Consider the following 24,788-nt stretch of genomic DNA (forward strand, 5'->3'; position numbering starts at 1 on the left):
AAATAACCCAGAGATGCATTTTAAATAAAAAGCACACATTCTACTCATGTAAAAACACCAGGCAGGCCCCACAAATAACCCAGAGATGCATTGTTGATAAAAGGACACATTCTACTCAGGTAAAAAGACGCTGATTCCCGGACCGTCTGCGGGCCAGATTTAGAAGGCAGTTGGGCCGGATCCGGCCCCTGGGCCTTATTTTGCCTACCCATGTCTTAGCTCAACCCAACCCGCAGCAGTTAAATACAGTATTCCATAATTCTGGATTGTGGTGCAGAAAAGAACACAAGCTCTGGTGGATCAGGCCAAAGGCCTACCTACTAGTCCCATATCCTGTTTTCAGACTTGTCAGTCAAATGTTTATGGGAACCCTGCAAGAAAGACACAACAGTGCATCCCCACTTAAGAATGCCTCAAAGGGGCTTAATAGAAGAAAATAAGATCATCATTATGACTTGGCCATCATTAAATGGAAAATATAAGCACTTGACTGATGAAAATCGAAATCTTATCAGCACCATATCCCCAAATATCAAAAACAACTTTATCAGCACCCCAGACCACCCTCAGCCTGATAAATAACAAACATTACAATCCTCGTTGCTAATCTTGCATACTCGTTTTAGGTTTTGAGATGGGTTCCTTTGGTATTCTGTTATACTCGGTTCCATTATAGACTGCTCCAGGAAATGAATAATGAAGTGCGTGTGAAGAGCTGCCCCGACTCTCTTCTCAGCTTGAAGAACTGATTACCTTGCCTTTCTCCAACATTGCTTGCTCTCGAAGGCCCACTTCTGCTTGGGAGAAGAAGTAGCTCAGTAGCACTTCAGCTGGCAAATGGGAAATAATATTTGAAGGACTTCGCTGTTATGATGATGGAATGATCGGCTACAAAATAGGAGGCGGGAGAGGAGGAAATAATCTAAGGCACTGGTCAGAGGATCACAACCAAATTAAGACTACTTCAGTTGTGTTTTTGAGGGCTACTTTTATGAGTATCTTGCCCATATTTTGGGGTGGGGTGGGGTGGGGTGGGACTTTCTACCTGTGATGGAACATACTTCACCAACTTGGTGCCCCAACATTGCCATACTGGCAGGGAGTTAAGAGGGTCATAGTGATCACCCACACCATACATTTAAAGGCCACCCTTTAAGGCACTCTTGGGGGGACGACTCCCTCTACCCCCAAGAATCCTAGGAATCACAGTTTGTTAAGGGTGCTGTGGACTGTAGCTCTGTGTGGTGGAAACAGCAGTTCCCAAGATTCTTTGAGTGAAGTCATGTGTTTTAAATGTTTCAATATATGGTGAGGATCTCGCCATAGTCCTAAACATCTGGAGGGCTCCTGGTTGGCAGAGGCTGTAATGGAAATGTCTGAGGATAAATAGGGGGAAGAACTTATTCTAGCTTATTCGTCGACTTCTTTTTCATCCTCTTCTTTTTCTTTTTTCTGTTTGTGATCTTCCTCTTCTCTTTGTAGCAAATTTGGGTCTAATGAGACCTCAGTAGTAATTCAAGTGAAAGGTTAAGAGAAAAATCTAATCCCAAGGTGTTATTCGTTTCCTGGAAATCCAGTTACTTCAAATGCATTCTGTGAGGTGCTGGAAGTGTCTAAAAGACCTCTGCCTTCTCTTCAGCAGACACTGCAGGCAACCCCTCTATTATTGCTAATTATGGCAGGGCCTTGCCCTTGGAGGCAGACTGGTGAAGCAGTTGTCCTCGGGTGGCATGTGGTAAAATGCAAATAGCAATCAACATATCATTAATGTGTTTAATTGTTATGCATCAGTGTACACACAGATGATTAGGGACACAATTCTTCACCAGGCATCAAAACATCTTGGCCCATCTCTGCATATCCTCAACAAGCCACAGCAGTTGACTTAGCTGACTCCAAACCTAGCTGGCTCTTAACTGAATGATTTGTCCATTTCAGTTCTCTCAGTTTCTCCTTTTTCTTATCTTAAATTCTACATTTTCTACATTTCTGCAGCAATTCGGGGGGGGGACAGGACATCCTCATGAAAATTCTTTAGCATTTCAGGGTCAATTTTCTCCTAATAAACACAATTTTGTATGGATCTACACACCGGGGGTGGGGTGGGGATGACTCTATAAATTAGTCAGAAATTAAATCATTATAACAGAAGGAGAAAAAATTCTATGGAATATCACAAAGATTTTTTTTCTTCTGCTCTCCAGCACCATCTGGTGCTGCATGTTTACAACGAATTCAAAACACTATTTCTTTACTACAGTGGTACCTCTAGTTACGAACTTAATTTGTTCCGGAGGTCCGTTCTTAACCTGAAACTGTTCTTAACCAGAGGCGTGCTTTCGCTAATGGGGCCTCTTGCTGCCACTGCGTCGCCGGCAAACGATTTCCGTTCTCATCCTGGGGCAAAGTTCTCAACTTGAGGTAACTCTTCCAGCTTAGTGGAGTTTGTAACCTGAAACATTTGTAGGAAGCCTGTGGCTTTTGCAGAGCTTGATCGACTACAACACCCATAACCTCAGGCCATTGGGTTGTGCTGGCTTTGGGGCTGATGGGAGCTGGAGTCCTGCAACAAGAGGTCCACAGATTTGCCACCCCCTGCTTTTAGGGGGTTTCAAGATAGGCTTCTCTCATTCTTTACAGGAATGTGTTAAAATACCACACTTTGGGATATACAGGTGCCCAACAGCCCCAGCTCCAGGCCAGCAACATTCTCAGCTCCAGATCTGTGTTCTTCTTGTATGCAGCTGGTCAGAATAACCCTCCCATGCAGCATTAAGATACAAATGTTGGCTACAGCACAGACCCTCCAAGTGTCCCTATTTTCCAGGGACAGTCCTGGATTAACAGATGTCATCCCGGTTTCTGATTTGATACCAGAATATCCCGCTTTCCCTTAGGATGTCCCTATTTTCACCAGAGAAATGTTGGAGCATGTGGTAGGATGTTCCTAATTTCATTGGAGAACTATTGGAGGGTATGGAGTTATGCGACCTCCGAGCCAAGGAGATAAGTTACTATGCAACTATGCAACCTTTAGAAGGAAGTTTTTTTTAAAAAAATGTATAATGTTTAATAATGTTTAATAATGTTTAATTATAATGTTTAATTATATGTTGGAAGCCGCCCAGAGTGGGTGGGCCAACCCAGTCAGATGGGTGAAGTATATTATTATTATTATTAATATTATTATTAATATTGAATAGGATGTCCCTATTTTCATCAGAGAAATGTTGGAGGGTATGCTGAAGTTTCAAATTTTAAATGTAAAGTTTCCAATCAAAGAAACTTAATTTAAAGTTTGGAATTACTTTGAATCAAATGCATTTCATATCTGCTCCCTTCCCCAACCTTCAGTAACAGGAAAAATACAACCAGGCCTTATTGATTTTTCCACTAAAAGCTATTACTTTCTAGGCAAATGGAAAACACACATATTAAACCCAAAATAGGGTCTGGACTAGCCAATTGTTACCCATTCTTATTTTGCTAGCTGGGGACTCCTGAAAATGTAACTCTTGTGACACAGGCCAGGGATTTACCTAGGCAAGTGCTCCCCAAATGCATCTAAGCGCTAGGCTGGCGGAACTGTGTAAAATGTTTCATTCAAATGTTCTCCTTGAATTTTTGGGAATATTTTAACAGTTCCCATTTGTGGTAATACAGCAGATGCTTTAGAAGAATGAAGAAGCAGAGGAGGGACAGTGGGGACTTTGCAAGCCAGTGTGAATGATCCATTTTGGTATCCAGCTATATTAAAATGATCTAGGGTGCTGCTTAATCAAAGTGCATTCTGAACCACATGATTTGGAAGCAAGTCTTAGAGACGAAAAGTTTCAGAAGTGCAGCGTGAATGATCTACTTTAGTTCAATGTAGGGCCCCTGTTCCAAGCAGAAAATGCATGAATGTGACTTTGCAAAGCCAGTTATTTCATAGGGAATGTTTCTATGAGGTGAGAAATCTGTCGTTTTTCCATGCTCCCTCATTCTTAAATAAATTCAGAAGTATTTTAATATTTCGAAGACATTCACAGGATGTTTCTCGGGGATAATCAGTGAAGCCATTTCATGCACTGGAGTTTCTACCTAGAAATAACTATATTGTGCAGAGTGCTCAACTGGGATCTGGGAGACCCAGGTTTAAATCTCTACTCTGCCATGAAGCTACAACATGCCGCTACATATACTCACAGCAGAAAGAAACTTATTTTCACAAAGGCTTCATTTTTCAACCTGCGGCAGTATCGTAGAGCGTGGCACATAGTACACACAGGCGGCAGCTTGAATCAGTTGGGGTGAGGGGGCCAACCGGTGTTGCCCCCATGCTGATGAAGGAGAAAGGCTGGCCATTGTGACCTCATGTTGACCCTGCCTGCCAGAAGAGTGACAAGATCATGTCCCCTACAGCTGATTCTGCCCACCTAAAGGAGGAGCGGCCCCATGTGCCCCTCCCACAGTTAGTATGGTGGAATGATTAGAATAATGGACCAGGATTTGGGAAACCAAGGATTATTACTCACTCGGCCATGAGGGTCACCTTGGGCCCATCACAAGTCTCTCAACCTAATCTACCTCACAGGGATAAACAGGAAGGGGGAGAGCCCGATCTTTATACGTTACCTGGAACTCCTCGAGGGAAAGGTAAGATCTAAATGTAAAAGGTAAAGGTAAAGGGACCCCTGACCATTAGGTCCAGTCGTGACCGACTCTGGGGTTGCGCGCTCATCTCGCAATATTGGCCGAGGGAGCCGACGTATAGCTTCCAGGTCATGTGGCCAGCATGACAAAGCCGCTTCTGGCAAACCAGAGCAGCACATGGAAACGCCGTTTACTTTCCCGCTGTAGCGGTTCCTATTTATCTACTTGCATTTTGACGTGCTTTCGAACTGCTAGGTTGGCAGGAGCTGGGACCAAGCAACGGGAGCTCACCCTGTGGCAGGGATTCGAACCGCCGACCTTCTGATCAGCAAGCCCTAGGCTCAGTGGTTTAACCACAGCGCCACCTGGGTCCCCAAGATCTAAATGTAATAATATGAATATAAATAACAGTACAGTCATACCTCGGTTTAAGTACGCCTTGGTTTGAGTACTTTCAGTTTAAGTACTCTGCGGACCCATCTGGAACAGATTAATCCACTTTCGATTACTTTCAATGGGAAAGTTCACTTCAGGTTAAGTACGCTTCAGGTTAAGTACAGACTTCTGGAACCAATTGTGTACTTAAACCAAGGTACCACTGTACAGTCATACCTCTGGTTACGTTCACTGCAGGTTGCGTACATCACGGGATACGAACGTGCTGAACCCGGAAGTTCTGGAACGGGTTACTTCCAGGTTCGGCGATTTGCGCATGCGCAGAAGCGCCGAATGACGCCACACGCATGTGCAGATGTGCCGGATCATGCGGCGAGCATGCACAGATTTGGTGCTTCAGGCTGCGGAACGGATTCCGTTCACATCCAGAGGTACCACTGTAATAGTAATAGTAATGTTACACACTGCTCCAATCACTGAGTGGTGAGATACTCCAGGGGTTCCAAGCACAGGAACAAAATCCTAGGAGCTGAGGTCCCTTCAACTCCCCCCCCCCTAAAATATTTGAGGATGCCAGGGCCTCCGCAAATATTGAGGAGGATTTCTCATTCAAATAGTGTTGAGAGGAAGTTGAGAGGAATTCTCATTCAAATAGTGTTTGTGTGCCATGTCATGTGATCGATTATGCATGCCCCCCCCCACCAATATTTTATTCAAGTTGGCACCCTTGGTTCTAAGTGCTTTTCCAGGATTCAGTTTTCTTTGAGTGAAGGTCAGTTGAAAAGTGTGGTGTGTCTTTAGACAAAGACCATTACACTCATAGAGTGTAGTGGTGTTTGCGGACGAGCCTGAAAAGAAATCTGGGAGGGGGTGGGCTGTGAGTGAGGCTGAGTCACGGGGCGTGCCCGGAGTTTGATTGACAGGCACTTCTAACTTAATGATTGTGTTGCTTTCGGTTTCCCCAGTCTTTTGAGAAGCTCCTGAATCTCCTGCCCGCCCGCCGCTGCCTTTAGGCTTTAGTCGACACTGCTTGCCCAACTAGCAGGGGTCGCCTGTATTCAGGGGCCCAGTAGGAATTTTCCCACTTGGCTGATTGGCTGTTGCCATTTGGTTTTTGCCTACTGTCAGGCAACTTGTCACAACTTGTTAGGTAGGCCATTAGGCTTTGGTTAAATGGTATAGGAGGGGCATGGCATAAAGGCCTACCCCCATTACTTGCTCCTCATAGAAGTATTCCGTTAAAGGAATCCTGGGGCTCAGGGACTCTAGTCCATCATCCGGCCATAGGCAAGGATGGTGTGTCCATTACAGAGCCGAGCCTTGGGGAACACTCCTTGGGGGAAGGAGAGTGTAGTGAACCGTACCTCCAATCCCTTGGGGTGTTACTTGACTTACCAACCACTAAGTAAGTCGGAGCTGGTCCTGACCCAAATGGTCAGATGGAATTGGTCCTGCCCAACGGGGCAGATGGTATGGTCCTGACCCAATGGTCAGATGGAAATGGTCCTGTCCCTTAGGGTGGACAGAAGGATTAGCCAAAGCCAAAGCCAACACTCAGAATTAATTTGTATTTTAAATAAAGTTGTGGCCAAAAATAATGCCCAAAAACCAAACCAAAATTATTGTGTCCATTGTGAGTTATTGGGATTTCTTGGGGCTTTGTCATGCAATATGGTTTTATTTACACATATAGCATAGGATGGGAAGGGAGCTTACAACATTAATACCCTACGAGGTCTTGTTCCTCAATTTGCAACAGCTTTAGATCCAGCACAGACCATGTCTCTGTCTCTCTACATACTGGTAGTAGCTAGCAGCTCGATGAAGGAAAGGAGGGGAGCTTATTCCCTTTCCTAGAAAGCACCATCATTAATCTCATTCTTTGAGATGCTGATGAGCAGTTAACTGGCCAGCTAAAGCCTTACTTTGACAAAGGGACTAGACTGAAGGTACAGGATGGAAGGTTTAGGAGGGGACTCAGGGTTCTGTCCAGACTGACACCCCCCCCCCCAACTCATAACATAACAACAGCAACAACAGCAGCAGCAGCAGCAGCAGCAGCAGCACTGGTGCAAACAGAATAGCTATAGGCTATGAGAAAAATTTGACTTGGACAAGAGCACAGAAATCTGTGTATGATGCAGAATGGTTAGATAATGGCTTCTGCTCCTTTTCTATTAATTCTCATTTCTCAGCAGCGGTTATAGGAAATCACTGGCAGCTTGTTCCTCTTGTTCTCTTATTTATCAACTCCAAATGTATCATGTTTAGTGTGCGCATATAAACAAGAAAGTCATACAAATCACACATATCACACTTACTATATAACAAGGTTGGCTGGCTGCCTGGAATTATGAAAACACCAGACCTTAAATTTAATAAGGAAATAGGACCAAACACATACTCCATAGCCAAGTGATCCCGAAGACGTTTTGGCAGTCACACTTGGGAGAACATTCCATTCGATACAAAAATGTTTAAAAAGTCAAGACTGTGAAATGTAAAACTTAGGTAAACACGCTGAAAATTGGTCTTACACTGGATACAGTTTCATTGACATGGCTACCCTAAACATTATTTCTAACAGTAAAAATGAGACGCATGAAATTAGCTGTGAAACCATTTCAATAGAAGTCAAGTATGTACAAGGCTTGGGATGAAAAAAGAAAAGCTTTTCTGCATGTGTAGCCATACAAACAGCTAATTAATCACAGATGTACTGAGAGACAAGTTACAACGGCCAGAGTAACTGTACAACATGGAGCACCTTCCGTTCCCAAAAAACATCTAATTCTATGGGACTGAGAATAAAGATCACAAAAAGGCACCGTTCAACATGGTTAAGGACATTCTGCATTCTGAAGAATAATTCAAATATTTAGAACTGACCTTCTTTTTAGTGTTCAAAGCAATGCACCTACATTATCTCCAAAATGGATGCTGGCCTAAGGGTTACAATTAGCATCTTATTTTAGTCGTGACTTGTGCAGAGGTGATGTAACTCAGAGAAGTCCTTCTCCCAATAGACAGGTGGTAGGCATACCTGCCAAGTCTCTCGTGGAGTAATCCGGGATCGGCGGCCGCACGGCACCGGAAGTTGCGTAGATGCAATTTCCGGTGTTGCTTTGCCCATCTATGGGCACCAAAAATGGCTGATGGCGGCGCCAGAAGTCGCGTCTACGCATGTCCAGAAGTGCGTAGATGCAACTTCCGGTGTCGCTTTGCCCATCTATGGGCACCAAAAATGGTCGATGCCGGCGCCGGAAGTCGTGTCTACGCATGTCCAGAAGTGCGTAGGCGCAACTTCCAGTGCCGGCCATTTTCGGTGCCCATCAATGGGCAAAGCGATACCGGAAGTTGCGTCTACGCACTTCCAGACATACATAGATGTGACTTCTGGTGCCGGCGGCGGCCATTTTCTGGTGCCCATCGGCAAAGCGGCACCAGAAAATGGCCGCCAACAGGAGCCAAAATAAGGAAAATTAATAGGAGAGGAGCTGAAACAGGAGATGGCCGGGAAACGGTAAGGAAAAACGGGGGTTTTCTGGGAAATACGGGGTACTTGGCAGCTATGGTGGTAGGATGAATGGAGAACTAGACAAATATCTCCTATCTCCATTGCCCCAAGTTCTGTAGACCTACCTTGTTTCGTCAATGTATACAGCCTCCAGGACAGATGCGGCATATTCAATATTCTTCTTCAAATCGCCCACATTGACGTCACCTTTCTCCAGCTGCTTCACCAAACATCTTAATCTGTAAAAAACAAACACAAAAAAACCTCAAAAAACTGGGATCATTCAAGGCAAAACTACCGTAGTTGTCCTTTCCAAAACAGTATATTCCTTCAACTTCTAGTTTCTGACAATGGGTGTTATTCGACTAAGTTTTACACCCATTAAAATTATTGAACTTTGGTGATCAGTGGTTCAAACATCCAGTGCTATCAAGCAATGCTCCAAGTGCCTCTGCAGTCGTTGATCTGACAGCTCGATACAGGGGAACCACAACAAAGAAGCTTGACCCCAAAGGGAAAAGAAATGTGAGGTCTCCAAATATTTATATGATGTATGGGAAACACACAGGGACAGCAGAGAAGTGGTGTGTGTCAAATCGGAAGCAGGTGGGGAAAAATAATGAACATAGCTTAGGTCCATTTTAATTTCAGTGGGTCTATTGTGAGTAAAACTTAGTTCAATGCTACCTCATATACCAATATCCTAGGATATAAGATTGGAAGGGACTAAAAAGGTTCACCTAGTCCAACCCCCTGCAATGCCAGAATATGCAGTTGTCCCATATGGGGAATCGAACCTGCAACCTTGGCATTATCAGCACCATGCTCTAACCAACCGAGCTATCCAGGCTGGTAATTTTACCCAGAATGCAGGCCCCAAGTATACTCCATTGTACACCTGGAGCTTGACTACATGTTGTTGTTTAGTCGTTTAGTCGTGTCCGACTCTTTGTGACCCCATGGACGACTTCTGGAGACCTAAGTACTAAACTGTACTAAACTGTTTATGCTAACCTCTAGAACTGCATGCTAACTGTTTATGCTAACCTCTAGAACTGACATGATTCCTAACCCATAAGGGATTTTCTTCTTCATTTCCCACTCTCCATAGCTGCCAAGTTTTCCCTTTTCTCGCGAGGAAGCCTATTCAGCATAAGGGAAAATCCCTTTTAAAAAGGGATAACTTGGCAGCTATGCCACTCTCCCATACTAAAATGCAGTCCAGGATTTTTGGTTTAAATCACAACGGGGCGAGGGAGGAATGGTTTTCAGAGTAAAAAAGAAAGAAAAAAGGCCAGTGTCACTTTTAATATGATTCCGTTAATACTCATAAGACTACATCTGTGATCATGCTCAACTTCTAATTATGTACAAGCTCTGGGCTAAAGAGATACATTTTAAATGAGATTCAGCTTCAGTGGCCATTTAATTTCCTTTGAGAAAATTAGTTTTACACATTTCTTCCTCCTGTGTGAAGAATTAAGCTGTGCTGGTGTACTCCCCTAGGCATAGTTTAGAGCCTACCTATAAAATGATAATTAATTGAAAATAATGAGGCCCCAAGGTACATCCTCTAAGATTTCGTTAGACCTGTGCTCAATATTTGATCAAGCTCGATTACACTTAATAAATCCAATACGAAAAAGCTGTGCAAAACTTTCCCAACTTCTGCTGAACGTTTGAAGCACCGCAGCACTGAGGTGGCTGCCCGGTGTCGTTTTCTGCATGTTGATTAGTGCAAAGGCCAAAGGCTAGTACTTCTAGAGCAACTGCCCTTTTGAATGCTGCTTGCAAAACAACAGTGATCCATTCTGGCCCTTCGCATTTACTTAAAGACAGAGAGTGGCCAATGGAGGTTGCCATTAGGGGTTATACGCTTTCAAACACCTAAGGAATATTGCAGCCCGGCCTATTCCATGCCCTCTGACATTCTGCAGATGAAAAGAGGGTCATTTCTCACTCCTCTACAACTGACCCTCCTTGATGCCCCCCTTGTTGTGCCCCACCCTGTGCAGGACACAGCACACAATGCCAAGAGCGCCAGCTTGGCCTGCAACCATGGGAGCCCGGGGCTGTGGCCCTGGCACCGAAATTTGTGGGTGCCAAGCACCTACATGGGGAATTTTGTGCATACCCTCCAACTCCCGGTAAGAAAAATCTGGGATCAGCAGCGGCGCGGCACCGGAAGTCGCTTCTATGCATGTCTGGACATGCGTAGAAGCAGCTTCCGGTGCCGGCGCTGCCCGATTTCCAGTGCCCAGAAATGGGCAGAGCGGCACCGGAAGTCGCTTCCAGACATGCATAGAAGTGACTTCTCGTGCCGCTCTACTCAATTTCTGGTGCCCAGATATGGGCAGAGCAGCACCCAAAATTGGTTCTGCGCATGTCCAGACAGAAGGAGGCTCCCTGGCAGGTAGGAAATCCGGGGGATTTCTATTTGGGATAACAGCGGGAAAGGGGTTTAAATACGGGGGTTTCCTGTGAAAAACGGGAGACTTGGCAGCTATGATTTTGTGGGTTTTTGGGCACCCAGGACCCCAGGGAATTGGCACCTATGACGCATGCCGTCCACTGTCCTGATAAAAACCCCTCAATCCCAATTTTGTTTTATTCTTTGGAAGATTTACAAAAAGAAAAGCACACAATAAATAAATTTTAGAAAGGGGCAAGACTAGATACAAACACAAGACTCCTTATGTTCCACTCGGCTCCCCCTTTCATCCCACCCAGGGCAGCCCTCCCTCTGTCTGCACCGTGGCGGCAGCAGCAGCCTCTCCTCGCCTGCTCTCCAACAGCCGCTACGAAGCTGCCCAAGGGAGGAGGGTGGCAGCAGCGGCCATGCAGAGGCCATGGAGAGGCAACAGGATTCTCCCTCACAGCCTCTGTCACTCAGGGCAAGCACCAGCTCATCCTCCTCCTCGAGCCTGACAGCAGCAGCACTGGCATAGAAAATAAGGACATTGCAGGCTCAAATCAGAAGCTGGGGTGGCTTTCATAATTCCAGGGTGGTCCCTGGAAAATCAGAACACTTGCTATTCATTGGCAGTGACAAAGCAGTTGCATGGAGATTGTTTCCTGCTTCCCTGCCTGAAAGAAAACTCTGCTCCAGCTCCCAGTTGGTTGCAGAAGCCGGGGAGAGAGCGCACACACACACACACAGCAGAGGAGGAATGGCTTCTTGGTAGATTTTGTATTGTTTTAAGGTGCTTTTTGGGGTTGTTGGATCAAACGGTGGGTTGTACATCTTTTAAGCAGGCACCCCTCTGTGGCTGAGAAGCTTTTGTGGTTAAAGGTGTAAGCCCACATCAAATTTTTAATACAGCTCTTGCAATTTATGGACTGGGCCAGTTCCCACATTCCCCCCTTTTAAATTATTATTATTATTAATTTACATCCATACACAATCTTAGGTACATTTACAGCCTTAAATAATTATACCATTCAATATTGATTTAAATTTGTATTTGTACATGCTCTTTTTTATAATTTTTAACTAAACAAAAAAAACAAAGTAAAAAAATCCAATAAACTACCGGTAAATTATATGAAAACAGACGTCCCATCATTTCCCGATGTAAGTTACATTTACGACATTGAATGTACTTATACTTCTTACTTTACTCTTACTATAGTTTCTAGTACTTTCTTATAACATACCGTACCATTTTTCCTTGCTTAGCAGTATTTAATTTACACAAGGGTCATTCAAATGCTGCCACAGATGTTATGGCGTCGTTATATTTTTGTAGGTATTTCTTGAACATATCCCATTTTTGCGTGAATGATTGTTTTGCATTTCCCCTTAATTTATCTGTCAATTGCATAGTCTGACAACTTATTCTGTCATTCCCTTACTGTTGGTACTTTCCCCCCCTTTCCAGTTCGATGCAATTAATAACCGGGCAGCGGCTGTTGCATATAAAAAGATTTCTCTTATATTTTTCGGGATATCACTGCCTAAAATTCCAAGTAGAAATGCTGCTGGCTTCTTTGCAAATGTTAATTTAAAGATCTTTTCCATCTCATCATAGATGATGTGAGGGCGATCTGGCTGCGACATCTGTCACCCCATTGATCGCCAGGGTTGATTCAGTTCCCACATTCCTGTCCACTTGATATCCGATTGCTCAACACTGGGTGACGTGTAATGCTTTGCGCTGCAATGGGTTCGTGCATGCAAACCACCAACTGCTGGCACTGCAGTCCTCACCGAGAGGTAAGTTTGTTTCAACCCACTGGAGCAGCTGGACAGTTTTAGATTCTGCTTTAGGTGGTCTTCTGAGGTTTCATTGGAAGTATTACTTCACCATGTGATAAACTAGCCCAGCCGGGTTCTGTTCATTCTGCCAAGTGGTGCCCTGGATACCCGTTGTAAATTCTTGCCCAGCTGTATAGTCAACCAGATTCCAAGGGCTTGTGGTGAAATTGGTACAAGGTAAGCATTTCATCTCCATCCTTCTTTTAGGACTATACTGGTTTATGCTGTAGATCAGGCATCCCCAAACTGCGGCCTTCCAGATGTTTTGGCCTACAACTCCCATGATCCCTAGCTAACAGGGCCAGTGGTCAGGGATGATGGGAGTTGTAGTCCAAAACATCTGGAGGGCCGAAGTTTGGGGATGCCTGCTGTAGATCCATATAGGAGAACACAGTTTTACAATTCTGTCTCTGAAATGCCTTTTCAGACTTGAGTGGCAGTAGGACATACCATCCATTTCTAGCCCCAGGTAAATTTGGCTGTTGTTTTTAGTTTTGGAAAGTTTTTAAAATTACATGCTCTTTTTTTAAAAAAAATAGTAATTTAACTGATCAATGCAGTAGCAGACCAAGTTTTTACCCTTGATTAAGCCTGTGATGGAATCTTCAGGGAAGTTTTTAAAAAAAGTCTGCTCAGAAAATGCAGCTAACTTTTCTTAATGCTAATCCTGCCTGTGATAAGGTAATCCACTATGTGTGTGGTGCTTCTTTGGTTCCTTTGAGATTTCATTTGAGTAATGGATGTCCTGACAAAGTTCTTTATGACCTGCTTATTTCATTATATCTGCATCTATCACACCAAGGTAAATTGTACACAAACGGCTTTCACTTGCATATGGCTGGAAGACACAAATTATCTTTCTTTGTATGCGCATTTTCAATAGCTTGAGTGGGTGGCTTGCGCGCGCACACACACACACACACATAGACATTGAAGATTTTACCAGTGAAAAATAATACCTCTTGGACAAAAATACCAAACCTTTTATGAAATCCATTATGCATTCCCAACAAGCGCAGAGCTATGATAAATACTTTGAGCATTGCATATATGAAAAGACGTTTTATAAATTACTAATCAGGACACAAAACTAGCCAACTTCAACCTGATTTGTCATCTAATGGTTGAATCCAGCTCAGGCACCCTCACGCATTGTGCTTCGCATATTTCACCCATCTAGAGGTGGAGGCGGCAATAGTAGTGAGTGAGCAAGCGGGAAAGGTGGGAGATTGGCAAAAAAAAAAAAAAAATGCCTCTCTCCCTCCTCTAAGGATGTCTCATCCCCACCTTTGCAATATGAGTGACGTTCTAAGGTTTTAAACCATCTTCACTATTGAGCTCATCATTAGAACACAATGCTGCCAAGTGAGAGCAACCAATCAGATAGCAGGATGAGCTGATGTCAAGAGTGAAATTTATTCCCAAGGTTACCGTTGATGTTAAAATAGGAACCACACAGAGACAAATGATTACTTAAGATTTTACGTATGCCTAAGAGATGAGGGGAAAAAAGGGACCCAGGTGGCGCTGTGGTTAAACCACTGAGCCTAGGGCTTGCTGATCAGAAGGTCGGCGGTTCGAATCCCTGTGACGGGGTGAGCTCCCGTTGCTTGGTCCCAGCTCCTGCCAACCTAGCAGTTCGAAAGCACGTCAAAGTGCAAGTAGATAAATAGGAACCGCTACAGCGGGAAGGTAAACGGCGTTTCCATGTGCTGCTCTGGTTTGCCAGAAGCGGCTTTGTCATGCTGGCCACATGACCTGGAAGCTATATGCCGGCTCCCTCGGCCAATAATGCGAGATGAGCGCGCAACCCCAGAGTCGGTCACGACTGGACCTAATGGTCAGGGGTCCCTTTACCCTTTACCTTTTTAAGAGATGAGATGTGAAGATGAAGGTTGGGGGAATTAGGAACAGAGGACTCATCTTGACCTGCCAGGTCTTGAAAGTTTTGGATAGGTGGAGAAGCATTCAGCCATGGAACTCATAGAGTTGTAGAACTGGAAGGGACCACAAGTTACCTAGTCCAGCCCCCTGCAATACAAGATTTTTTTGCTCAACGTGGGGCTTGAACCCATGACCCTGAGATTAAGAGTCTCATGCTCTACTGACTGAGCTATCTCAAGATGGAAGCTATAGAGTCCCAGTTCTGAGGTTGCGGTGCAAAAAGGGACCATAATACATATTTTGTCATGTGACAAAGGTATTTGAGAGCAGAAGCAGGAAAGGAAGCAGTAAAGGAGTCTAGAAACGTTGTGAAATGCTGAAAAGCTGCGAAATCATTTAGCATGCTGAATCACTGTGACTCATCTTGAGGATGACTCATTCCCTGTACAGCCATACCTTGGGTTAAAGATGCTTCAGATTGCGTCTTTTCAGGTTGCATCCCGCATTGAACCTGGAATACCTGAACGGGTTTCAACGCTCACACATGCGCAGAAACACTAAATCATGCTTTCTGCATGCGCAGAAGCGCCAAATCGCAACCCGCGTGTGCGCAGACGCAGTGCTGCGGGTTGCAAACATGCCTCCCGCACAGATCACGTTCGCAACCCGAGAGTCCACTGTGTAAGTATTATATCTGCTTGCAGGCAGACTCAATGTCTCAGTCTCTGTGTCTCTCTCAGTCTGTGTCTGTGTGTAAGGTGGAGCCTGTGCTCTGTGAAGCCTGTGCTCAAGGGAGACTCTGTGTGACTCAGTAACTCTGTGTATGCTCTGAAGCTAGTTTCATCTTCTGTTCACTATGCTGTTATTTGCAAATGAGTTTATTTTAACTCAGTAAAGCTTTTATTCTTTTACTGAAGAAGACTCTGCCTTATTAATTTACGCGGTGCATCATATTTATCCAATGATAAGTAGAGCTGGACATAATCTGGATGCACAGTGTAATGCTGAAAAGAAAAGAAAAGAAAACCAAACCCCAAAAAATCACAGAAGGGCAAAAGATGTATGGTTAAATAAGTGGGGATTGGTGGTGTTTTTCATTTCCTGAGCTAATAAATGTAGCTGACATATCAGCGAGAACAGCATGTGGAGCCAGTTAAGGCCATTCCATGGGGAGCATCTGTGTGCCGAGTATCACCAAGAACATCTTTAAGGTTTCATAATGATTCCTCTTATCAGCACAGCTAATTAAGCTGGCAGAAAGGCCGCTTCAGTTCAGGAGGTCAACAGCTCACTGTTACAGAAAAGAAAACTCGCCCGCAGCATTCAAAAAGAAAGAGCTGTCCGATTTGGAGGCCAGACATCTGAGGAAACCATACATATGCGTGTTTTTGAGAGCCTTGCTCCCTTTGTACTGTGGCTAGGGTTGCCAGACTCAATAGAGGACAGGACTTCTGTGCCTTTAATTGCCCTGCTCTCTTTGGAGTCTGGAAACCTTAAAGAGAAACCAGCAGACCCTTTGCTTGGAAATTAAACAAAGGGTCTGCTGGTTTCTCTTTAAGGTTTCCAGACTCAAAAGAGAGCCGGGCAATTAAAGGCACAGAAGTTCTGTCCTCTATTGAGTCTGGCAACCCTAACTGTGGCACTGGTTGACACCTCTGTTAACTCTCATTTGTGGGAAATACACAAAGAAAGAAATGAAACATAACCTTTGACACTTGTCCCAATGGACACGCAGGAAGAATGCTGGGCTATTTCCATGACACTTTCAGCACGTGGCATCCACTTCAGTCATGGTTGCCATGTGCTAAGGTGGCCGTGTGTGCAAAGAAGCCTTCTGCTACAATTACAATGGAGGAGGGGCCATTTTGGTGGGGTGGGATGTAGCGGATGAGGTAAGAAATACCCCTCTACTCCCCAGCTATGATGCTCCCCTACACACCCGAAAGTATACACCATCACAGCTGGGGTATGTGATCTTTCTGGGTATTGCAGCTAGGAAGGAGAGGTTAACCCTCCAGGAAAATTGCCCTCCCAAATTAGACTTGTAGAAAGTGAAAATGCTTTTCGTAAGGCTAATGTCGCATGGGCAGTTGTGTAGCGTCATTTGGCAGCACCCGGGGCTACACAAAGAGGTACGAGGAAGGGGAAATGGATTAAGTAGGCATGCACATTCAACTGCCTAACAGCATCCACATCACCCAGGAGATCACAGCAGCATACATAATAAAAGAAGAGTCCAGTGGGAAGAATTATGGAAAAAAGACTTAAAATTTACTGCGAGCTGATTAAAGAAAAAATCATGGAAATGACTTATAGGTGGTACGTGACCCCATCCAAATTAGCTAAAATAAATAAAAATAATAGCAACAGGTGTTGGAGATGCAAACAACATGAAGGAACCTTATTCCACATGTGGTGGACTTGTCCCCAGATTAAAAAAAAGGGGGGGACATGATTTATGAGGAACTAAAAAAAAAATAATGCTAAAATATACATTCTTAAAGAAACCTGAAGCTTTTTTATTAGGCATCTTAATGATAAGCATTCCAAATGAAAATAAAAGAGTGTTTCTTTACACGACAACAGCAGCCAGAATGTTAATAGCAAAATACTGGGAAAATCAGTTAATACCAACAAAAGATGAATGGCAATTAAAGTTGTGTGAGTACCTTGAACTAGCCAAAATGACGGAATTAATAAGAAATCACTCAGGCGACAGGGTTAAAAAAGAATGTGATTGCTTTAAAAATTATCTGACAAAATATGGTTCCAACAACAGCACTTGGCTGTGCCTAGACTAACTTCACAGATATAAGGGAATTTTTTTTTAAATAATGGAATACAGATTATTTAAATGTAAGAGAAATATGGAAACTGAAAAGAGATAGAGGGAAGTCAATTAACATATAAGGGACTCAAACCAGTTTAGTGGAATAGAAGAAATGTGAGAGTAAAGGGGGGAAAGAAAATATGTAATATAAAGGTAATATCTTTCTAGGAAATTTTGGGTATACAGTAGAATATTCAAACTATGGTTTCCACTCCTGAAATAATTCTGCGTATTTGACAAATATTTTTTTTCTTTGTTCTTTTCTTTTTCTTTTCATATTTTCTTTTATGTATCATTTTTCTTTTTGGTATATGTGGGTGAAAGGATTAATTTATTTCCTCTTTTTTTGGTAAATTTTTAAAATGCAATAAAGATTATAAAGTAAAAGAAAAACTAAAGAAGAAAATAAGAGTCGTTCTGTTGTCTGGGGATGTCATTTCCTGGTCCCTGCGCCCCTAACAAATTTGCACCCAAGGCAGCTGTCCCGGTGCCCCCACCCCATTATGCCACTGCTAGTGGCCCAGATGTGTGTATGAGCACATGCGGATGTGCAATTGTGGTTTCTCCTGTTTGCAAATGTGCCCACGATTCCCAAGAACCAGCGGGCGCCTCCCGCTGTAGAACAACTATTTTAAATGGACCGTCACCGAGGGTCAAGTCTCATAAGCCTCAGAAACCTCTTCCAAACAAAACTGCCGTTTGTTCTGAAAACATCTATTAAAACTTGGCTTGCACAACTTGTGACTCATCACACTTACTGCAGCCCATCAGGGATGTGGGGTTGTGCTCCACCTACTCACCCACCCAGCCCCATGTCTCAGAACTGCAACAACAACAAAAATAGGTTGAGGCTCTGGCAGGACACAAATGTATTACAGAGTTGTCCTCAGCATGATGCAGGGTAATTCCAAATTACTCACCTGACATTCCCTACACACACACCCCTTTGAAGCTACATTGTGCTTTCCTAACCCTCACATTGGTGTCAATATTCTATGTTTAGATGTTTCTGTTTGGAAATGGCCATTCGGATTACATAAAGCAACAACATAATACTGACCAGTACTATAACATTTTGGGGGGGGGTGTTCCCCCACCCAATTTAAAGAGATCTAGCACATCGAGTCTGGTGCTGAGATCTTAAGAAACATAGCCCGTGTGATCGCATAGGCAAAAATGAAAACAAGCTCTGCTATTTTTGCTTTCGTGGCAAAGGTTTCTGCAGCACTGATGAACTGCTTAGTGGATGCAATGCAAGGATTCCACTTGGTTGAACAGTAAAGCTCAGGTTATTCATATTTACTAAGATATTTTTCAGCTTTTACAGCTATCCTGCTGTCTCTGGTGTGTTCAAAAAAGAAAAAGAAAAAAAAGCCCATAGTAAAAAATAATTATTATTTTTTTGACTGGCCAGTTCAATTCAAAATGTAAAATTCAGTACCCATGTTTCATTCTCGCCAACTGATTCCTTCTTAGCCCTCCCCTTTCATTTGCAAGGTTATTAAGTTTCACTGACAGTACTGAACCTCTGTGGTCACTGCTCCCTTTCCAAGGCAACCCTTTAAAGCCAGGAACCTGAGGCCCTCCAGAAGTTGTTGGGCTCGCAGTCCCTTCAGCTCTAGCCAGCATGATTAATGGTCAGGGATGATGGGAGCTGGAGTTCATCGATGACTGTCAAGCCACAGGTTCCCCAGACCTGCTTTAAAGTTACAAGCGGCCTGCCAGGTGCAAAAGTGCCTCTAGAATCTGAAGTCTTGACGAAGCAACTCTGTATCCCTAGTCTCCACCCCTCTCTTTCTTCTTGATGATAGCAAGACTTCTTGCGCATCGTAATTCCTGCATAGTACTTCCTCTCTGCAATGTCTGCATTGCCTATTCTTTCTCAACTTTGTGCTTTTCAACCCATGGCCTCCATCCTTTAGCCACCCTCCCTGTTAGTCTCCCTAGTACTCCTGTCCCTCCCTGGCCTCTGCCGAAACAGTATGACCCCACCCACCCCCTCCTGAGCTGAAGTTCTGTGGAGGTTTCTTCAGAGCCCTCTCTCTTGGCTTCTTCCTAGCTTCCTCTGTCGTTCCTCAACTGCCTTTTCAATCTAGGTGCGACGAATGCCCCCCTCTCTTACTAAAATGCGACACAGGAATCCAGAGGTGAAGCCACCCACCCTCTTCTCCCGCCTCCTCCAAATAAACCCCTTTATTCTTGTGGGTTTATAAGTAAAGAGACGCTCCTTCCAGCTCATGTGGCCTGGTATAAAAAAACAACAACTCTAGGCTGTTTGATAGAATAACCTCCTGCCACCAGTAAAGGGTCTCACTCGGCTTGATTCCCCCTACTGCAAAAGTTTGCCCTTTCCACGCTGGCAACTTGTTGACACCCCAGGTTATCTTTCTAAGCCTCCTCAGTGTTACTCTAAGACATAAACTTTCGCCTCTTTTCCTGAGGTAAGTTTTGTCCTCTAACGAGTTACCACTTCTGTGAGTCCCGATACCTTGCTGGAAAAATAATGACGATTCATCTTGGCACAAAAGAGAAGAATTTTATTAACCTTGGAACATAGTTGTTTCTTTAACGTTTCATGTGTTTATAAGCTACGTTTTGGTTGTAGATAATCTCTGTCAAACATTTAACATCGAGCCTTCCTAAACCTCACCTAGATCCCCCACTATCCTGGCCTCTCAACTTTCTTCTTCACACCTACCCACTCCCTCTCCCTCTCCTCAACTGACAAAACCGCTGCTCCCTCCTTTTAAACTGGGAACAGTCCCGCCCCCACCAGAATGTCATGTCAGTCAGGCTGGAGGTGGATTCACTCTTTTCCAGCTAGGTAGGAATAAATATTTCAAAACCGTGTCAATCCATTACACTAGGCTTCCTCAAAGTTCACATTTCTCAATCCACTGCCAATTCTACAAACGTTCTCCAGTCACCTTTAGTTTGACTGACTCACTGAAATATTCGTATCCCACCTTTCTTGCAAGAGCATGTTGACAAGCTCACAGTGAAGAGCCTCAAATACAGGACTAGAGCGGGGGGGGGGGGCAAAAAGCAGCAATAAGCATATTCAATTGACATAAAAACCAAGACCCTTGCTCTCCAGAGGGCTTCTCAAATACCTTCTGAATTAAAATGGCAGCAAATTGGGAAAACTGGCAGCAAAGGGACCAAATGCAGGGAGTCTCAGAGTCTTAGTGCCACTTTAGAAAAGGCCCTGTCTCAGACGATCTCACGCTAAAAGTACTTCTGTTTTGTCTGAATTAATTTTCCAATGAATCATCCACATCTACCCCTCAGCTCCCCTACTTTCTGACCTGTTCCCAGTCAGACAATCCCACACAGCAACTACTGTGCCTAGCCTTTGTGAGGCTTTAATCCCAGTCAAACTGACATTTCCTTCTCTAATAGAATCTGGACTGCAAATATTCCAAGAGCTATGTTCTCTGAGCAGTTGGAATGTTCAGGAATCCGTTTGTTGCCAGAGGCTGCCCTGGTCACACAAGGGAAACACAACATAAACCATAAAAATTAAAAGCATCTGAAATGAATCAGAAAAAGAACTGGCTTCTTTAAGAAATTGAGGTTTTTCAGCCCTAAGGCACATTCCCACATACAGTAAAGAGAAAATATGAGCACAGTGTTCCTTTATGGCAAAGTATTCCATCAGCAATACATAAGAGTCATAATTATTCGGACGCACAGAACATCATTACATGGGTCTAAGAGACCCCTCTTTCTCTAACGACCCCATTAAAGTTGTCCCATAATTATTTCTAATTACTAATTCCTGTTTTTAAAAGACTTGCATTACTTCTGGAAGGCAGCCTGACTTTTGAAGACATTTGCAGGAAGGAAAAAATGCAGATCTAGAGAGACAGTAGATAGCAATAAGGCCTTCCTGTGTGTCTTTGCCATCCATATTTGACTCACCAGCCTAGGCTACCTTTAACAAACCACTTCCCCCCTTTTCTACCTGCTGCTTCTCTCCCCACATCTCAAAAAGCAAGCTCAAGTCACACCGTACATTTGAAGCCCACAATTTCTCCCACAGAATCCTGGGAGCTGTAGCTTACTCCTCAGAGCTATAACATCCAAGCACACTTAATAAACGATGGTTCCCAGCATTCGGGGGGGGGGGTATTTGCTTTAAATGAGCTTTAAATGCATGGTGCGGGTGTGATCTGAGACTTGCAGCAACTGTGCCCACTTCATTGACAAAGAGGCTGTTGCCATCAGGGGCATAGGAAGGGGGGCAGTGGGGGCGGACCGCCCCGGGTGCACTCACTGAGCGGGGTGACATTCAGCGCACTGCCCACCTGCAACTCACAAGCCTACCCCAAGCTGTCGGGCTGTGGGGGAGCTGCGCTGCTTTGCCGGTGGAATTTTCCCCTTCCCCCTTCATTTTGACAGCTTGGGGGAGGCTTGGGAGTCACGGGCGCACGGCGTGCTGAATGTCCGCCTTGGGCAGTTCGATTGGCCCCCGTGGGTGGCTTGCTCTGTCCCTGGCTGCAGGGCGTGTGTGCCACTCTGGGCACCCGAGCGCCTATCCCGTGCCTGGGAGGGCACCCTCTGTGCCATGCCGCCCTTGGGAGTGCACCCGCCCTGGGCAGCACGGGCATATGCTCCGGCGCTGGTTCCTGCAGAAAGTCACCTCAATGAGAAAGAGTAATTGTCTGAGTTTCCCTGCTTCTGCCTGAGAGGGAGATACATGCTGCCACAGGCGGTGGCTGGGTTCAATGGGAAAAGAGGCTGGCTCGTGTTGTCCCTGCCCACCTGCCACCCCCAATGCTGATGCATCTGCATCTGCAAAAGAACGGCTGGCCATTGTGACATCATACTGATGCTGTCTGCCTGAAGACTGACAGGCGCATAAGCCTCAAACGGATAATGGCCAACTTAAAGGAGAAATTAGCCACTGTGCCTTCCTTCCCACAGAAGCTGATCACCTGACGGAAAGAGAAAAAGACACCCTGTGCCCTTATTAACTACGAGAAAGATGTTGCTTTTAACCCACAGCAGTTAGGGGTGTCTGTGACTTACAGTTATTTTTATTGATTAGTTTAGTAATTATTGTATTTGTTAAGAGTGAATTTCTGCTTATTTATTATTTGCTGTTGTTTTGAGAGTTAATTTTATTGTGTGCTGTTATATTCTAACATTACTTTATGTGATATAAGTCGTTAAGTTTTAAAGTTACGTTTTATTATGACTTTTTGTATTGATTCAGATTATTTTAAGGCGCGCGTTCTTTGTTGTATGTTTTGTTGCTGTAAATCGCCTTGTGTATAGTAATACACTGGTACCTCGACTTACGAACGACTCAACAACCGAATTTTCCGACTTACGAATGGGGCAAATGGCCACACGCTTACGAATTATTCGACATACGAATGGAAACTGCGGCGGTTTTAGATAGGGTTTTTTCGACTTACGAATTTTTAGACGGGGTTGCTTCGACTTACAATTTTTTCCGTTTCCAATGCATTCCTATGGGAAATCGCGTTTCCAATGGCGCTTTTCGACTTACGAATTTTTCAACCTACAAAGGTGCCTTCGGAACGGATTAAATTCGTAAGTCGAGGCACCACTGTATGGAGAGGCAATATTCAAATTAAAAGTGAAGTGAAATCTTCTCTCTCTCTCTCTCCCTCTCTCTCTCCACACATCAAATGCAAGTTTTCACTCTACTCAGCTAGGTGCAACATTCACCACCAAAGCATCTGAGGACATGAGATGGCTTCTTTCTCTCTCATCGATTGGCTGCCAGGAATAAAACAGTACGAATCTATATACGACATATACATAAATTATAGCTGCAGTGAAAAACTTTTAAATGGTTCCGAATTGTATACTCCTCTTTCATGTAATTAATTAAAAAAAGGGGACCAGAATCTCTCAAATCATTCTTTGCTTTGTCTGCCTTCTCTTAATCATACCATTTCAGTGAGTTTTGACACTCTAGCAACATTGTCTATTTCACTGAAGTATTCTTCTTCCATCGGAATTACTTCAGCATGCCATTTAGCCCCAACCAACATTTCTTCAGCACTTCATCAGAAAATCTTCTTTAAAAGTTCAGCTTGGATGTAGTTTAATGTGTGTCTAGATCACAACTCAACATGTCTTGAAAAGGGAGTGGGTGGAGATGTATTTTTCCAAGGATACATGGTAACTTTCTTACAAGATTGGGGGAAGTACATTTATGTTGTCTTCAGTATACAGTCATACCTTGGTTTAAGTACGCTTCGGTTTGAGTACTTTCAGTTCAAGTACTCCGTGGACCTGTCTGGAACGGATTAACCCACTTTCCATTACTTTCAATGGGAAATTTCACTTCAGGTTAAGTACGCTTCAGGTTAAGTACGGACTTCCAGAACCAATTACACTCGTACTTCAGGTTAAGTATGCTTCAGTTTAAGTACCCCGCGGACCTGTCTGGAACAGATTAATCCACTTTCCATTACTTTCAATGGGAAAGTTTGCTTCAGGTTAAGTATGCTTCAGGTTAAGTACAGACTTCCGGAACCAATCGTGTACTTAAACCGAGGTACCACTGTATAACAAAGGATATGAGGATGAATCCTGAACTTACAGGGCCGGAGTGCGAAACCTGTTCCCCTCAGACGGACTCTAACTCCCACCATCCCCAGCCAGCATAGCATGGATGAAGGATGATGGGAATTGTAGTCCAACAATATCTGGAAGACTACAGGTTCTACACACATGCCAAAGCTTCATTAAATAAGACATTGGATCGTGGAACTAGAGGGACAGTAAGAAGCCACAAAGATGTGGAAATGGCATTTCCAAGGGCATACTGTATCCCTCTATGTATTTCGAGGTTTCCCCTCCCATAGCATATGAGATTGCTGCAGCAGAACTATGTAATGACTCCACTTTTAAGGGTTTCAGAGTGAACTGCATGTGAATATCCAACTTTTGTTCCAAGTGCAGAAGCGATCGTTTTAGTCCCCCGAAAGGTGTCTTTATAATGAAAGCTGCTCAATACGCTTTAGTATAAAAACTTTCAGTTTTTCATGTTGGGGAAAAAAAAGGTGCTTTCATGTAGAAATGGGATGCAATGCTGTGTTGGCCTTGCCCTGGAAGAAGAAAAAGGTTCAGTCTTTCCGTATCCTTTCAAGCACAGAAAGGAAGAGAAAATTGAAAACATTGAGTTGTATCCCCAGGTGCTTCAAAAGCTAGACACAGACCCATTCAGGGGCTGCAGAGCTAGAGCCCAATTTATACCAGCAGAGAAGCTACTCTATTACATC

The 24,788-nt window shown here is 44.0% G+C and overlaps 1 protein-coding gene across 3 annotated transcripts in view; it reads right to left on the reverse strand.

Annotated features, from left to right (window-relative positions):
* PDE1A (phosphodiesterase 1A) overlaps positions 1-24,788 on the reverse strand; it is a 143,688-nt gene that overhangs the window by 34,373 nt on the left and 84,527 nt on the right. For all 3 annotated transcript variants that reach the window (XM_060280453.2, XM_035133613.3, XM_060280461.2), the window contains exon 2: positions 8,674-8,787. In XM_060280453.2, coding sequence (XP_060136436.2) covers positions 8,674-8,787 — 114 coding nt within the window. The remainder of the gene's footprint in view (positions 1-8,673; positions 8,788-24,788) is intronic.

The sequence above is a fragment of the Zootoca vivipara genome, chromosome 1 (genome assembly GCF_965207765.1).
Source record: "Zootoca vivipara chromosome 1, rZooViv2.hap1.1, whole genome shotgun sequence".
Lineage (NCBI taxonomy): Eukaryota > Metazoa > Chordata > Lepidosauria > Squamata > Lacertidae > Zootoca > Zootoca vivipara.